General features: G+C 40.4%; 1 protein-coding gene across 1 annotated transcript in view; it reads right to left on the bottom strand.

The window, feature by feature from the left end:
- The window catches only part of MTREX (Mtr4 exosome RNA helicase), a 47,439-nt gene that overhangs the window by 9,861 nt on the left and 18,536 nt on the right, over window positions 1-19,042 (bottom strand). The window contains exons 16-20 of the mRNA XM_075183552.1: window positions 12,385-12,535; window positions 11,774-11,946; window positions 8,969-9,037; window positions 5,202-5,330; window positions 1,727-1,837 (exon numbers count right to left, since the gene is read on the bottom strand). Coding sequence (XP_075039653.1) covers window positions 1,727-1,837; window positions 5,202-5,330; window positions 8,969-9,037; window positions 11,774-11,946; window positions 12,385-12,535 — 633 coding nt within the window. The remainder of the gene's footprint in view (window positions 1-1,726; window positions 1,838-5,201; window positions 5,331-8,968; window positions 9,038-11,773; window positions 11,947-12,384; window positions 12,536-19,042) is intronic.

The raw sequence follows: 19,042 nt of genomic DNA on the forward strand, positions 1-19,042 counted from the left end.
AACCATTTAAATACAGACTCCAACATTTCACTGTGATCTTCAAGGCTGTCTAGTTTGCTGCATAACAGCCAAATCAGGTTCATACACAGCCCTTTGTACCACATCATCATAAAAAGAAAAAGCCTCCATACAATACAAAATGGAAATGAATTAAAAGGCAAATAAACCTAAAATCTAAAATAAAATAAGCTAACAACTGACAATAACAGCCAAGCAGAAAACCAAGAAACAGAATCAGAACACAGCAGCTTGGCACTCAGACCAAGCAGCCGGACCCCACAGCGGTCATCTACCAACTGGATTTATGGCATGCCCAATAACTATTTGGGTGATTCAAATTATCAGGTATTGTGTCTACACTCTATGGGGAACATATGCCAATTATACTACAAATGCAATTTAAAAGTGAACAGTCTTTGCCAACAGTTACTGACATTCCAATCTTAAGTTGTTTACCAGTGCTCCTCACAGTGACATCCATGAACATGTCTCTATGTAGGTCTATCATTAAACAAACGCATTTAGTTTGATTACTTTGACATTTGAAAATGTGTTATTTCAACCATTAAAGAGACCTTCAAATGCCCATCTTAAAATTATTAGTCTGATTTTCGTTTGTTTTATTAACTACATGAAACTGGATGACAATAGACTGCGTGTTCCTGGCTATATTCCAACTGCCAGATCTCAAGCCATTAGTTTTCCACTGAAACATTAATAGTGCCCGTTAGGTCACAGAATAGGATGTGCAGTCATGAAAGAGGTAGACAGGAGCACATAGGAAAAATCATTCCCACAAGGGTAACATATATACATAAATATCCTAATTTCATAGCTATAAGCTTATTTAGCCGTTTGGACCAGTTAGGCAGTGAATATAAAAACAGGTATATGAAGCCCTCCACATATGCTCACACCACCACATCAGCTATTCATGGCTCTAGCACCGGATACATGACACGGCAGTACACAAAGCACTGCAAACGCCATATTCAGTATCTCGTATGTGGGTGCTTTAAAATTAAAATTAGCCATTATCCAATGATCTCTGTATATCTCCGGTATACATTATGAATACATTAACCTTTGTGAGGGAAAAAAGAAACACGTATTTTATACTGAAAGAGAAAAAGGTTACTTAAATGAATGAAATGTGTACAAGTGACTAAAATCATTTGAGGCGGCAGCCAAGGACAAATGAGACCAATGTGCAAGTGGAAACAACAGAACAATGTTGTCCAGTGCTCACAAACAAACAATATATAAATCACTGTGTCAACATATACACAAAGGAGAATTTGTGTCACAATATAGCTATATTGGATTAAGCTCACCTGCCAACATCAAGGCACTTAAACTTGGGGAACTTAAAGACCAATTTAATATAAATTTAAGAGTTTTGCAACTAAAATAAAAAGATTATTGCTGCACTACTCTGCCAGAAGAAATCTCTATGGGTTGCAAATAAAATAAAAAATGGCCAAGAAATAAAGTTATTCGTTGTGAAATGGGTACATCACTAAAACTTGGCCTGGTCACGAGGGAAGGGGGGACGGGCACCCGGGCATGAAGGAATCTTATGTCAAGCATGCTCAGTCCAGTGCATAACACATGCAAGGTTACACTTTAGACTAAGGAAAAAGAAAAACCCACCTGAGATCCCATTTATTAAAAACAAAAAGTATTCAATTAAATCAATTTTTCCCCCAGAAATTCTGCAAATTACCTGGATAGACTTTAGCACACTGTGTCTGTTGTCAAACGGACGGAGATCTTTAGGAATATACAGACGCACACTACTAATGGCAGACAGCAAGTGCAGCAAGACCGGAACAACCTGGAGATAGAAAAGCAAAGAATATAGTGAAAAATGGAGCGTCTGCTGTATCTCTTCCCTCTCATATGGATAGATTGCAACAAGGGCAGACAGATGTCATGTGAAGTAAGCCTAATTGTAACACAGCAAGCATGATACACAGAATATATATATTATTGAACAAGAGAGGACTATTTTAAACCCAGGAAAAGCACTCTGCAATGTCTCAGATCTGAGCTATGACATGAATGACATGACACTGTAAGAACTGGTGTGTACCAGATACATACTTGTGCTGTGTTTATAAATAGCCTACAGCAATCTTACATGGATCAGCTATCTTTCCAGAGATTAAATACACAGAAATGTAGTAAGTCAAACACTGGACCTTAAGACAAATTGCAGTTCTTTAATAGGCTCTGAATGTTTCAAAAAAGACCATTTGAGGCAGTGTTGGATCTGCCATGACTAATCCATACATTCATTTAGATCTATGCATATACAAGAAAGCGACCTAATTCTGGAAAGTCTAAAGTGCCTCTGTGCACCTATATATTCATTTTTATATATAGAATCAAAAGGAAAAAATGCTCCCCAGCAAGTGGCTGAGGCATGTGTCTGGACCCTGATGGCTCAGTGAGTGAGAAGAGCCGCCCTGGTGAATACTAGGAGACAGATGTTCTGAGTTCTTACCTGCCTGACACATCACAGATTCCAGGTTCAATTGTGCCCACCAATCTCAGAGCAAAATCAGGTGTAGGGTACAGGTGGGAGGAACACTCTCTGAAGGACTGTGCCATAACAGAGACTTAGGAACACCAGGTTTTGTGATGGTTTATATTTCAGCGGTGTGATCCCAGACAATAAGCTTGGGAAGGTCAATCACCCTCTTTCTGGATCTGGTCCTTATCAGGGTATCATCCCAATACAAAACAATTATGACCTCCTGACAATAAAGAAGCACCACTATGGAAGCCATGACGCATGGCACATATATTGGTCAAGACATGCACAGCTGACAGGACAAGGAGTTCATGTCCAGTTCTGGGCATTGCCTTTTGTCCTGTCGTAAGGTGCACCGCCCCAAGAAAGCAGCCAGGGGCCTTGATAATTAGTCTCAAGACTGTTTCATGCTCGGGGAACAAAGGAAGCTCTGGCAGCAGAAGGAAGGAACTGCTTCCTTGATCATCGTCAAAAGTTCTGGTCCAAATAGGATCATCAGTGAAAAGGGTAGGATTTTGCACATCGCTACCAAATTAGCTGAGGATCTGTTGTCTAATGTGGTGTAATCACATGCTGCGTCTACCATGCAGGATACATCCAAGATATTAGAGGAAAGCTGGACTCCACAACTGGAAAGTTTGAAAATAAGCTCTATAAAACACTGTTTAAAAACTTGCTCATGGGCTCCATAAAGTTGCTGCACCCAAAAGAGGAACCAACAATTGAACCAAAGCATTCCCACAGGAGCCTAATCGTCTAGTAAGGGAACTGTGAAACAGCACCGATAGGACCAGCTACATAACCCCTTTGCACTATGTTCCTCCAGATATCCGAAATGGCGATTCGTACATGAAAGTCACCTTTACACTTATGCAGTGTATTAACTTGACATGTACGGAAATAGCTTATTAATACCATACAAGTTAACATTAAAATAACTAGTTAACAGAATTTAAAACGTCTCAGACTCTTCTTTGCAATCAGTGGACTTTCCATACAAACTAACAGTATACGCAGAAGGAAGTGAACAAAACATTTTGTAAAGACTTCATATTAATCCCAGCAATAATTGAAAGCAGCATATGGTGTCCAAATGTGCAGTTTAGTCGGCTGCCAAACTCCATGAGCTGCAAAACTTGAATTGTGGCATGTTTATGTTCTTATTTTAAGATGTCTATTAAACACATTTATATTACACGTCAGATAACACATACATACGCAAAAGCACAGGAGCTACATGCAGTGGAATATATCAAAGTAGAAAAATATGCTGGAAAAATATTTAACACGCACTGGTTTGTGCAGACGGCCATGGCTTTGCAGACTTCTCTTTTCATGCATTATTCTGAAGGAACTGAAGAAATGAACAACCTGGTCAGATCCAGCGGGGAAACTGCTGCCCCCAGATCTGAATGACCTCCTGCCAGCAAATGTGTACAAACTGTCTAAAGAAGGCAGAACAATCTCATGTAATATACTCTTGTATGTCACCAGGGTGTATAATCACTAGTACACCGTGATGTGTGCTTGTCCTTTAAGGGCCACGTATGAGCAATAAGCATTACTCTTCCTACATCCTGCATGACACCTATTATCTGCTGTAACCCTGTGAACTACAGATAAGGGCTAACCCACCAATACATTTCCACAGCAGTCCTGTGTTTAACCCAGCGACAATGGTCTGCCTGCTACCATGTAGTACTGATCCCAAGTAAGCGGTCAGAAGGAACCAGCCACAAGTCACCAGCAAAGAGGTGCTGCAGCAACTTTACACAAGAAGAAAGCGGTTACAGGTGCCAGTAAACGAGCCTAGTGGGGGCAGTGACTACTGTCCTACAACTGGAACACAGTTAGAACATGTCTGGTGGTTGAGTAACACCAGTAGAAGTAGTCGGTAACGGTAAGGTACCGTCGGTAAATCAGAACTCCAATATAAATCAGTAAAACCACAGATAACACTATGAAAAACACAGGGTAGCAAGGAAAGTGCATACTGTCACATGTTCTCAATTCACAACACACAAATATATGGCCTAATAAGTGTATTCTCCTTAGATTAGGACCATCCTATTAACAGAAGCTCAGTTAAGTGGTGGATGTCAAAAATGTCAATCTGTTTAACTAAAACGTCTACAGTCCAAGCATATAAATTTTAATTAAAATGCAAACTAGGTTAATTACTTGTCATAAAAGTGTGAAGAGGGGCAGGTATTTAGCATACACACAAGACTATGAAGCACTTATTAGGTAGATGTGGATAAGCTGGTGTATAGATCACCAATGGAGATCCGTATTCTTCAGAGCTTCAAAAAGGACTACATTCAGGAGTTGCTGGTGGTATAGTGTGCTGTGTTTATTAAACAGGATATCAAGACAGGTTGGGGCTTCCTGGAGACAGATATCACTTACTGCAGTAATTGTCATATACTCGAAACTAAGCAAAACCTTTTCATTTACATCTAGTTGTTGTTTGTCATTAAAGTTGTGTAGACCGAGACTCTCAAACAGAATTCAAGGAGGCAGTTTAAATTAGTCTTACTGGATCTTCTCCATTTTTGTATGCAAATAAAACGAGAATGTAAAGACGTGTAGACTTGCAATATATAGTCTGTAAACCCAGAATAGTGTGATAAAACATATATAATCCATAAAAGCCACAAACCTGCATCTCCCCCTTTTCATCTGGTCTTGCAGGCTTCGCAGCTTCTGTTGCAGCATTTTTCAGACTCTCTTTACAGCAGTTCAGCAACACTTCTACCACATATATAGGGTCCAAATCTCCAGTATTCGGCTACAATCAAAAAAAGCATACGCATTATGCAATATTAAAGACTCACCTGGAATGTCATGTGCCTTGCAATCATTTCTGAGCACACTTGGAAATTAAGAAAGCTAAAATGAATTTCTCCAGCTGTTTAACTGCAGCAAGTAGCGTTTGTATGTTCTGCTAGTCAACAGGCCAGGGGACTACCACCAGAAGCCTTCCAGTTGTTTAACTGTGCATGCAATGCAGCAGATCTAGAGATTTCTGCCCACAACATATCCACTGCGCCAAGTGCAGAATTCCTATTAACAGGTTTGTACCCGAATCGCTGTGCAAATGCTATATGCAGACAAAGCCCCGACAGGCTACAGCAATGGCACTGTTTTGTCTGCTCCTGGTTTAGGTCACATCTATACAGTACACATGTTAGAGAAGCTTTAGGCAGTCTTAGTAATGACAATTTACTTACAGTGTTATGTAGAAGATTAAATCGGAAATAAAGTTCACCCTCCAATGAACACAAATGTTAGAATATAAAAATCTAGACGCATATAAATAATTATAAATAGCACATTGATTACACAGCCAACAGATGGCTCATCAGAAAGTATCACAGTTAGCCTAAAATCTGAGATAAACATGTTTATCAGAAAGGTGTGAGCCAGGTTTCCCATTTCTAAGGCTGGGTACACACTATACAAAATTTCTCCTGATGCAATATCATCATCATTTATATAGCGCCACTGATTCCGCAGCGCTGTACAGAAAACTCACTCACATCAGTCCCTGCCCCATTGGGGCTTACACTCTAAATTTCCTAACATACATACAGACTAGGGTAATTTTTTTTTTTTTTTTTTTTAGCAGCCAATTAACCTAGCAGTATGTTTTTGGAGTGTGGGAGGAAACCGGAGCACCCGGAGGAAACCCATGTAAACACAGGAAGAGCATACAAACTCCTCACAGATAAGGCCATGGTTGGGAATTGAACTCACGACCCCAGTGCTGTGAGGCAGAAGTGCTAACCACTGAGCCACCGTGCTGCCCGATATCCTTAATGATTTTAGAAATGATTGAAAAAAAAACAAAAAAAAAAAAACCCCAATCAGCATGTCGATTCATGTGTACAAACTAAACATGTTTTACACCTTCATATCTGTGCTCTTCATCTGTCATAACCATCGTCTAAAGACTGAAAAGATCGCAACTCTGCCCACTCCATAGAGATTTATGGACACTGCCGGTTGTGAGTGACTACACACTGCAACATTGGAACGTCATCGTTCCATCATTGAACAAGATTTTTAGTCTGGTTTAAAAACTGAATGAAACTATACAATGTGCTTTGGAACAATAATCGTTGCAGCGTACACACTAATGAGATATCGGGCCCAACGGTCGTTTATCGTTTGATTGACCAGATAATTGGCTGAACACACTAAGGGGGTATACAATTACAATTCACGGCTGCGCGTATAAAGCGCCATTACGGTAGCACAATATCGCGGATTTCAGGGTACGCACAGAAACCCACGATGTTGCGGTACCGGGACCTGAGCAGCCGTGAATCGTAATTGAATATGCCCCCAAGTGTGTACCCAGCCTAACTGTTGGATTACATATACTGCTTTTGAGCATCAACTTGTTAAGATGGTCAAGGAATGAATTTATTAAATTCCATACTGAACATTGGTTTAGCCATATTCTCTCTCCACCTACTCAAAACCACATCCCTCACTGTCACCATCTTGACTTTGCTAAATTGAGGACTTGGTGGAAAACATTTATGAAAGTGGAGTAAAGAAAAACTGTAAATTAATAATAAAAACAAAACACAGTTACCAGGGAATTACAAAGTAATAATAATGACATTTTTAAGTGTTACTTGTACACTAGTTTTTCTCAACTCCACTTATAAGTGTCCCCATAGGCTGGAAAAGGAAACCTAAAAATACCGGATTTTAACCGCTCAAAAATTCTGGCACCATATTCATTGCTATGACAGGAGTGTGAATTCTTTACCAGAAGGAAATCTTGTGATTGCGTCAGCCAACTGCTTCCAAAGGAACTTCTTCTAAGAGATAAACGGCATTTACACTACAGGATTTCAAAGTCTTGCAAAATGCAGAGAGCAAAGGGCAGCGATGAATTAACTAGTTTGTGGCAACTTTACAATTGTAAAAGAAAATGTCACATTTTGGACAGAGTCAGTAACAGTAATAAACCCCTTTCAAAAGATTTTATATTTTTCAGGAAAAGTACAGTAAAAAATGCCAGTGTGTGAACATGGGCGACATCAGACTTGTTACAAAATTCTAAGATCCGGCAGAAGGTAGCACATGATATCCCAAGGACGTGTGTGTCTCAGTGTGACAATAGTTCCTGACATACTATGCAGGGTTTATTAGACATGGGCAGTATGTGAAACATGTTCACACTTGAGATGTAATTATATAAATCGCCAGCTGTTATCTTCCCTGCACATCAGAAACAACCAGGCTCCCCAGCACTACAAACTTTCCATAATGATATCACATTGATTCCAGCTCCAAAAATCTAACCTTATTGTGTAACCTGCCAAAACATCCTGCATCATTGTGCCACTGGATTGGGTGTGTAACACATAGCTTGCAAATACCTAATGCCAACCAAGGCTTGTTATCATGTTTTTCCATGTTCATACAAAAGATTACATAGTGTTCATTGCATCACTGTCTACAATGCTATTCCTCATCTGCTACACATCCTGCTGCTGGGAAAGTCCTCATTTACCCCAATAAAACAAGCTGCCATCGCATTACCTTCATACATTTACAATTATTTATAATTTGGGAAAGTACAGAGAACAGCTTTTGCATTATTTATTATGCAACATAATTTACTACTAGGGAATTTTTTAGTACTTGCTGTTCTATCCTTTTCTCCAGGTGATGGGTTATATTGTACCTCTAGGGGAATTAAAACATGCTCTCTCTCACCCCCAGGATCACCATTAGCTGAGCAATTAAACACAAGGGAGGAGCAGATACAAGGACATGACCCACATTCCTGGTTGGGCTGCTCTCTGCACCTCTACAGCACTGGAGAAAGGTTTAACAGGAAGTACAAAGCAGTAATGTCCAAACAGTGTCTTAGTGATGTGCGAAAAGCACACATACATATGCTGCTTGGGCACTTTAATTCCTGACTTCGTACCGACCTCTTCACCCATTTCTTCCACTTTGGAGGTATAAAAAGGTTAATCTCCAAAACAAATTCAATTACAAAGAAAAAGTATGTTCTAAATAGGGCACTCTGAATAAGATGAGAAATGCGTTGATAAGTTTTATTCACAGTGTCCTGTTTAGAACATTATTTTTCTTTGTAATTGAATTTAGTCTTATGTTCTGGGTGCACCAGCCGATAAAGAATACTATAATCATATTACAGGTACTTAATGATCGGGAATGTGAATACCTAGTGCGGTAATGACCCTTCTGTTAATAATCTCCAAAATAAAACGGATTATCGTCTCTAATTTTACCTTGGTTAAGTAAGCAGCTCAGCAGGACTCACATATGCTATTTTTACATAGTACATATCTTAAAACCATGTGCTTCACTAAATAAAACTAAGAGTCCAAACAAAAGCTATTTGGAACAGCATCAATTTAAGCTAGGACTTACCTTTACGTTTGACTTTTTGGAAAAGTTTACGACCACACCCCATCCAAAATCATCCTCTTTACTCTTAACCTGTGAAGGAGCAATAAGAGACATAAGATACCATGTGGCTGCAGGAGCTACAGATAAGTCCTCGTCACAACAGACATCAAATCAATGAGAGGCAATGAGATCAAGTTCATTGTGGAACCCTCCATCAAAACCTAATACATTTATAAATGACTAATGGAAAAGCTGTAAAATTGGATTCCAACTGGCAGGGAAACCAAGGGTGACAGCATTTATTGAGAAAATGCCCGGCTAACAGCTGCCTGGGCTGAAGAGAGATCTAAGCACAACGCTCTGAGCAGCCATGTATAATATAGTACGTGATTTTCCACTGGTGTAGACGTGAAAAGTGACAGGCTGATGTCAAAATCTGAAAAGGTCATTTCCAAAGCAAGAGTTATGAAAATAGGGAGACCGAACCAAATTAAAATTAAATACATTTACCTAGAAAATTTCCCATATATTCTACATTAATACAAAGTAAATTCTACCAGCTACATATATTGTACTGTCATTATAGTCTCCTTTCCCTAGGAAATTGACTAGTTCAGTGGTTCCCAAACTTTTGCAGTTCGCGGCACCCTTAGAGTCTCCAAATTTTTTCAAGGCACCCCTCCAAAATAATTATTGAGCAGTCCTGTTTTAGAATTAGTTGGGTCAAAAAATTGTAATAAGTATTTAGGTCAGGACAGAAATACTTTAGTTGTATGCAAAAATGCCCTCTGCATCCAGACACTCTGCCCTCTCACGCTGTGCCCCTCTCACGCTGCGGCCACTCTCACTCTGCCCCTCTCACGCTGCGGCCACTCTCACTCTGCCCCTCTCACGCTGCGGCCACTCTCACTCTGCCCCTCTCACGCTGCGGCCACTCTCACTCTGCCCCTCTCACGCTGCGGCCACTCTCACTCTGCCCCCGCTGTCACTCTCACTCTGCCCCCGCTGTCACTCTCACTCTGCCCCCGCTGTCACTCTCACTCTGCCCCCGCTGTCACTCTCACTCTGCCCCCGCTGTCACTCTCACTCTGCCCCCGCTGTCACGATCCCTGTCACTCCTCTGCCGCGGGCCAGACATAGAAAAAAAACAAAAACACAGAAACTTACCAATCCGCCAGGCGCCAGGACCCAGTAGCCTCCTCTCCCCGGGGAGAGGAGGCTGCTGGGTCCCGGCGCCCGAAGGATTGGTAAGTTTCTGTGTTTTTGTTTTTTTTCTATGTCTGGCTCGCGGCACCCCAGTGACAGCGCCGCGGCACCCCTGGGAGCCACCGGGACTAGTGCATTAATACATATACTATAAAAAGGTTTTTATATTTGTCAAAGTTGAGACATTTTTAAATGTAACAAGTGTAAACAAAACAAAAAAACAATTCTGAAAAAAATGCTCATACTGGTTAGGGAGTTTTTCTGAAGCACTTTGGCTTCTAAATGCCTCTTATTCACTTGAATGGAATTCTTTCAAGATTAAATAAAAAAAATAAAAGTAAAACAAATCCTCAAAGTTCTGAGAATGTTTTTTTTCCCCTTAGAACATGGTGATACACGATTAACTCTTTTTGCACCTCTTGGGAGGACTGAAAAGAGGGAAAATGATAGAAATAATGATAGTGTATGCAAGACTGATATACTCCATTAAACCTTCCTGTGTGAGAATACTGAAGAAAACTACAGGGCACAGCTTTGGAGTTTCAGGTCTGATTAAAAGGATTTTAAACGTCTTTAAAAATTTTGCCTTCTGCAGCCTGCTGCCAAAACCCACAAACTAACCTCCAGTGCAGATCTCAGGGGGAGAAGGTTTACATGAGCTTAACTGATGTGTGCAGTTCATCTGTAAATGAAACTGCCTGGAGTCCTTCTAATGCATGGCTTTTATTATAGCTTTCCCTGTACATCAGCACATTATACTTTGCTTTGCACACAAAAATCATAGACTTCAAGAACAATAATACCGAGGTGTGAAAATTGAAAGCACCAAAGCTTAAACCAGTTGGGATAAGGTAACATTATAATACAAGTCCCAACATCGTATTCAGCGTTGTACACTGAGGGGTTGAGAACACTTGATACATAAAAGTTACAGAACAACAATTGTAGCCATCAGTGGGGATACATGTTGACGCATGCAGCCAAGGTGCCGATTCCTTGGCTCCAGGACAGTTGACGGACGCAGCCAAGGTGCCGATTCCTTGGCTCCAGGACAGTTGACGGACGCAGGTACTGTGCCGATTCCTTGGCTCCAGGACAGTTGACGGACGCAGGTACTGTGCCGATTCCTTGGCTCCAGGACAGTTGACGGACGCAGGTACTGTGCCGATTCCTTGGCTCCAGGACAGTTGACGGACGCAGGTACTGTGCCGATTCCTTGGCTCCAGGACAGTTGACGGACGCAACCACGGTGCCGATTCCTTGGCTCCAGGACAGTTGACGGACGCAACCACGGTGCCGATTCCTTGGCTCCAGGACAGTTGACGGACGCAACCACGGTGCCGATTCCTTGGCTCCAGGACAGTTGACGGACGCAACCACGGTGCCGATTCCTTGGCTCCAGGACAGTTGATAAGACAGCCCCAGTTCCTGGCTCCAGGCACCTGGCAGTTACTAACTACACACTGCACTACCATTATACATAATAACATAATACATATATTAATTTTTGCTTTGTGAAATACAAGGAAGCCATGGGCATGCATATTTGCAGCAGCTACTCAATATCATTTATTTATATAGCACCAGCAGATTCCGTAGCGCTTTACAGTATGATCTTACCTTAACTAACCGGCCTGGCTGCAAAAATGGAAGGCAATATTTGGGTTTGTGGATGTAATCTTCAATCTCTTTGCCAAGTTTAGCCAGCTGCTGGCGGATTTTGTAGTATGTCACAACATTTTCTTCATTGGGAATTTGTATACCGTTATACTGCTCCTCCAATTTCTTCACCTCTGTAAATCAGGAAGATTTCAATAAAGGTTAATATTCTAAAAAAAAAATAAAAAAAATAAATTAAAAATAAGAGGGTCTATTGCTCTTAAATACTGGCATATATAAAGAATAATATATATAAAATTAGTATAGCACTTACATATTACACAGCATTTTACAGAGAATATGTAATCAGTTCCTATCCCAGTGGACCTTGCAATCTATGTTCCCTACCAGATGGACACATGTACATTAGTCCACGTGGTGTCAAACAGCTTTCAGCCAGGGCAGTGAGATGAAGGACAGAACCTCAGGGGCGGGGCACAATCACTACTTGAAGCAAGTACCGGGACTCCGCAGGGTAAGTTTTGCATGTTATCTGGGAGTGCAGCTTAAAGATGAAAATGAAACACTGACTAACAGAATTAAACATTGAGAATTAAAAAACAGCCACTTACTTTCCGCTACTCCAGGTATGGCCCTGTAATGTTGGAATTGATAAAAGGATTTCTCCAGCATGTATTCAGGGTTAATTTCCTCCACACGCAGAAGATTCAATACCATGTTGTAAGTAAGGTGGAAAGCACTGTTTAGCGGATCAGCTGAACCCTGGGAACAGAAAAACAAAAAGGTAATTTTCCAACTAGAGAGACAAAGCTAATCTGTGTTAGAGCAGAGGCAGTTCACCTGTACCTCTGCAATGCTTGTGGAACTACAGGCCCCAGCAAGGCTGGCAGGGGATGTAATATCACAACAGTTGAAGTGTCACAGGTTGCCTGAGCATTTGTAAACTGTAAAAAGAACATTCTAACTTTCACAATTCAGTATATCTTCATTTACATTGATGATCTACTTCCTTCTCTGTCTACAATTTTTAGAGCCATACAAATGTGAAAACTATGTGAACTTTATATAAACCTAGTTGCCACAGCAATGTTAGTATGAATACCTTCTGTCTACATCTATTCCACTGGGTTGCACCATTGTAAACACAGCTCCATTTTTGGCTCAGCTGCGTCTCAGTATATTTTGGCTATTGATAGAATCCATAAAGCAACTAGATGATACAATGCTAGAAGCCATTCCAGATGCATAGAACAAGAATGGCTTTTCACAAGTCTTACTAATCATGCACAAATGTGTTGAAGAGTTAATGGAATACACAAAAGAAGCAACAGGTGGTTAGATGAGGGTGTGAATACCCTTATAAAGCATAAGACAAGGTCTAATGGAATATTATGATCTATTATCATGCATATGTGAAAAACAGTAGTAGGATAAGTTGGATGTCTGAACTTCATTTTATATAGAGATGTATCTGGCATCAGTATAGCAGGAGCCTCACATTACTAGGCTGTGCTGATAGGGGCCGGCTTCTTCAACTAACTCAGCCTGTGGCCCACAGCCCTGTCCTCACTACAGTCACACATGTGGACAGGTCCCTGATAGGCTGAACATTAATGAGCTAAAGGATTATGAAAATCCCAGATGAGCAGAAGATTGAACACCACATACATATGGCGATAGTGAAACTCAACATAGAAACATTAAAGACAGCTCTACAGGTGACCACCTACGTTTCCTTTGTCTGCCTCAAACGCCTGATGTAATTGCAGCTTGCTGCGATTACGTCCAATAGTTACAGGCGCTTGCCACGCACTTCATGTGATTGATTGTGGGCCAAAATGATTGCTCATGCAGCCTAGCTCAAACACTACACACAAAGCATTGTGTGATTAGTATTCATGTGAACGGCTGTAATCAAATTAAAAAGCAGCACACGGAGAATGTGTCGGACAAATGCTTTATAGTGGGACATTATAAAAATAATCTCACATGTAGCAGGCCCCAGGATACAGTTACAAATCTTGAGGGGCTTTAACTCTGATCACACAACAAAAATTTAATTCAAGCAAGATCTTAAAAACTCAGGGACTACATCTGTATTTAGTATATTATATGCCTGACTAAGGAGCACCAAAAAGGCAAATACATTAACCAAAATTAATAGAATCAACATAACTCATACTACAGTCCCCCCCTCCCAAGAATAGGCTGAACTTTAGTCTTTAGTGGGTAAAAAGCACAAAAAAAATCCAAGAGACTCACAAAGCACTAAGGATTGTTTGCTCAGAGTATAGAAAACATATAGCTATCCTCTCGCCCTGTTTAACCAAGGCTAAGTGAGATGAAAATTACATTTTAACTAGATTTTGATAACAATGTTATATACCGGTAATCTAAATTTCTACAACACTACATACATCTTTCCTCTCCTTTGTAAGAAAACAAAGTGACATTTTAACAAATCATGCTCACAGCTCACTGACTATCACGTGGTCTCATGCAGATAGAATATTTAAGTATATAAAAATAAAATTAAACTGCTGAAATACTGGGAGGCCAAAAATGTCAGCAAAACCAGTTATTTTGTTATAACACATGAATGAGGTTTTACAGAAGAGAGAAACTTGCAATAACACTCACATATTAAACCTATAAATCAACACATTCTGAACTCTTCCAATTTAGAAATTGGAGTCACTGGTCCAATAAGGAAACTGTTGTGAGTAACGATCATGATGGAAAATCTATCAGTCACATTTAGTAATATTCTCTGGCACATCTACAAGTGACTTGGCAGCCAGAGCACCACAGGTACATTAGTGTTCTCATTTTAAAATTAACAGGTTTTTTTTCCAGTCTATTGCTATTATTACAGTTGATTTGTAGGGAGTCGCATGTTCCGCAGCGCCGTACAGTGGTGGCAATCTGGACTTGCATAAAAATAGGGACATACAAGGCCCTATTATACAAAGACAATATAAATGTAGACATTAAAACAAAGGGTATGGCGGGCCCTCCTCATGAGAGCATACAAACTAACTGAAAGGGGGAAAAGCGTGTGGCTCAGAGATTGGGATAGTTGTGAGGGTGCTCTAATAAAACTATGGGTTTTTAAAAAACATGTCCTAAAATACCCAAAATGATCTCTATCATAATACTACCTATAGTGAGTTATATGCACATTGAGAAGTGGATGTCCAGTGATCTAGGATGGAACTCCACTATGGTGGCAGGAAGCAGGGGATGTTCTCTTAGCAAAGACTGAACGCTTTGTGTTACAGCCACCAAGACTGCCAGGTATTGCTGTTCTCCACACATTACTCTCTGGAGAACCTGGTGTAGAAGGAATGGTGATAAATGAGAGATGCTACAGCTATCCAATACGGTGTCCCTTTCCTGTGGTCTTTAGAATATAACACATATCCACTTACTTGACCTTCAAATAGACAAGGTAGAAATAATGAAAATTGAAGTTTACAACTGATTCACTATCTCCATACAGAACAGTATGGGCATTTTTAGAACTTTAGATACAGATTTATCTATATAAGCATACTAGAGATATGAATAGGTAATGGAAAAAACGTCTTTGCTCTAAGTCTCCGCTACATAATGTCCATCATCCTCTCAGTTGGGTAATGCTGGAGGCAGGATCACTAGAAAGAGGAGCGAACATGGTTAATTATAAAACCACAGTCTCCTCGTTGTTTTTGATGGATAGTGTCACGAACACCCAGCCAGTCCCAGATACAGCAATCTGAACAGCTGGCCGTGACTGACGCCACCTTCGTCACTTACCAATGAATACACCTTTTCTACCACCACAAAGGATTTAGTATGGTGTCCTTGCGTTCACCAAAACCACTTATTAATGTTTCACATTTAAATCCCATACACGTGTAGCATGAGCCTCCCTGGGCTTCGTAAATTCACAAAGAATCACAGAGAATATGCTAGATTAAATGTATTTTAATCCCAAAAATGTTTCCTAGACTTCATTACAAAAAGTTAATGACAAGACATACTATAAGTTGCACAAGTAAGTTTCAGAAAAAACAGAGTTTCTACTTACTAGTTAAGACTTGGTGTGTTTGAGGAAACACAATTTAGAAAAATGAGACATTTCAGTCTTGATAGAGCCCCTCATGAAAATGCACACTAATGTCTATGGCAGAAGATTTTAAACCTTTGGATAATTCAATGTCGTTGGCACCTAGTTACATTACAAGAACAGATACAAATATACATGAATCTGAAATCATCCTGCTCCACTTATTTTCCAATCCTCATCAATAGGAATGTTATTTTTCCGTTACATGGGGAGTGCTGATAAAAGGGTCAGGAAGGCAATGCCCCCAGGCTTCTCTTGTTTTCACAGCACTGAGAGGCGTATCTTCCTTTGAACCAGGCAGTGCAGTATATTATATCTGTGTGATCATTTTGACATTTACTAATTCTTCCTGGCTCACAGCAGAAATTATAGTTTTCATTTAAAAGGTGTCAGGAGAGGAAACAGCCAGTATATCCTGCAGGAGAGCACAGCTCATCAAAAACCAAAGCGTGCCTGTCAGCAGAGCTGTATCTTTTTGTTGTGCACCATCACAGCCCAATATTTTGTTCACATTTCAAAAAAGAAAAAAAATGAAAAAACGAGATGAAAGGTTACACTCTTCCTAAAGCAACACCCTGCTCAACTCCGTCCCTGCACCACGGTCACCTCCTTGTCATATGATCTCACCCATGAAGATGTATTTACTACCCTGTTCTTTACCCTTATGGGTTCTAGTGTTCCAATGGTCAATCATGGTTTGGGAGAGGACCACCAAATAAGTAGAAAGTCCCCTCTGACAGGTAACCCCTCACACATTCGCCAAATTCTTTTTTTTATTTTTTTTTTGGCCCCCCTCATATGTCTGTTTCCCCCATACTCACCCCAGCAACAGAATACTTGCAATATGCAATCACAGAACACTGGTCTTCCAGAGAGGATTGTGAAACATCTCAGCTGATTGAGTCTGCCTGATGGCCAGATGCTGTACAAATACCGCTCACTACAGCTCCTTACCAATGTTTTTTCCATTAGCGAAAAAAAGCAACAAAACTAGGTATAATTTCTTGCATAACAGGTTATAAAATCGCACAGATTCTTCAGAGCTTAGCCTGGTTTCACAATACATATTCTGAACGGGTGATATTTTAAAGGAGGGCCAGGACCTTTGAAAAGGTCACATAACAGTAAAAGTAAATGCATCCGCCCCCTTCCCCATTACTAGAAACACAAAAATCACAGCACATTCTAAAACTCCATGCAAGAGATAAAGATTTACTCCAGGTCTACAATCTCAGCCTTGCAAATTGTAAATGCTGCAGGGAAATTCTAGAACTAAAATGATCAGATTGTCCATTGTGAGATTTTAAAAAAGAAACAGACGACAAATTAAAAAAAAAATACAATAAATAATACAGCAGCAAACATTTAAGTCTCTTCTCACCCTAACATACCAACCACCATCACAGCCCAATATTTTGTTCACGTTTCAAAAAAGACAAAACTGATAAAAAGGAGATAAGAGGTTACCCTACTCAAATCCTTTCCTGCACCTTCTCGTCATATGATCTCACGCGTGATGATGAAGTTGCTACCCTGTTCTTTACCCTTCTGGGTTCTAGTGTTCCAATGGTCAAGCATGGTTTGAGAGAGGACCACCAAATAAGTAGAAAGTCCCCTCTGACGGCTAACCCCTCACAAATCAGTCTTTGCCATCTCCTGTACTCATCCTAGACTTACTAACATCTGGAATCTCTGTCCCCTCCACAGGTATCTCTCCATCACTAGACAAGAATTTAGGGAGAGCTTAACAGGTTGTAAATGCATTAGGATTTCCTTAACATTGAAAGAGTATGTTCCAGCTGATAGGTAGATTATATTATATATCCCCATAGTTTGACCTGGTCTGTAGTATTTGATCCCATGTGCAGAGCACCATAACAACCTGTTGAGAGGGGATCAATCAGCTCCCTCTCAGCAGGATGTATATACATCATAGTGAAGTGCAGTTTTGCACTCAGAGGGAGGTGATGATCACACATCCACGCCTCCGAGTATAGAGCCGAGCGCACAAAGCAGGAGTGGCGACAGTGCTCAGAGGGGAACTTCAGCTCTCTTCTAAGGAAAAAATTGGTGGGTAAAAAAGAGAAAGTGAAGGAAGGAGACTCCTGAAAAAATCCAAAACACATTGAACTCCATAATATAGCCTAGTAATGACTGATACAACATATTCTGTGTCAATCAGGTAAACATTGGGATATCAAAACACAAAGAAAATAACTTCTGAATCATCTATCGAAGAAAGAGCACACCATGGAGGCTGCAAGATGAATTCCAATCATCTCCTTTGTTACAATGGGAAAATATTGCCAAACGTTACGTATAACTTCTCATCAGGAGGGGGTGACAGTTCTTACAAATATTTAACTACAACAGATTTGGCTGCACTCACTTTGGCAAAGACTAGTTTAGCGTGAACACTAAGGTTAGAAAGATAGAAGAATTTTGACTACAGGGACAAATCGGATAGAGACCCCAAAGATCCTACCAATTAAAGACTACACATCATTCAAAAATGAGTAATTCTGGGAGAGGACCACCAAAGAAGAAGAAAGTCTCCTCTGACAGCAGCTACACCAACATAGAGAGGAGGAAGAAGGAAAATTGTGTCATGTGGGTAATAAACACAAACTTGTATAAACCCTGTAGGAACTTTCCTGCATAAAAGATAAATAGTAGACTTGGCCACTCTGCCCCTAATACAGTGCCATGCATCCGTGTCTAGAGGAGGGCCTTGCGTTTTAGTCTCCTAGTTAAGTAGGGTGCCCCAAAAGCTCTTACTTGAAGAGTACCTGCTGGGTAAAGTGGTCCTGCTACCTATGCCATGTGTATAACCATATTAACAGTTACAGTGAAGTGAAAACCTTCCACCTTTTTATTACAGGTCCTCGGTTTCCACTGACTGGGCTTAAATAGAACATCTTTTACTGGTGTCTGCTTTGTGGTATTTGGTTTGAAAGTTTGATCTATTTTGAAAGTTCATTTCATTAAGTGTTAAAAATCATAAAGTTAACACACTGACGTGAAAGACTATTACGGGATTAGGAGGCGAGAAGGTATTACAGGGGTGAAGTTTACACATGTGGATACCATACTAAACCCCAGAGTTTTGGTGACTCAGAGTGGACCTGTTGGCAGGTCCTAGATTACCACCCAAAGGT

The sequence above is a fragment of the Mixophyes fleayi genome, chromosome 1 (genome assembly GCF_038048845.1).
Source record: "Mixophyes fleayi isolate aMixFle1 chromosome 1, aMixFle1.hap1, whole genome shotgun sequence".
NCBI lineage: Eukaryota > Metazoa > Chordata > Amphibia > Anura > Limnodynastidae > Mixophyes > Mixophyes fleayi.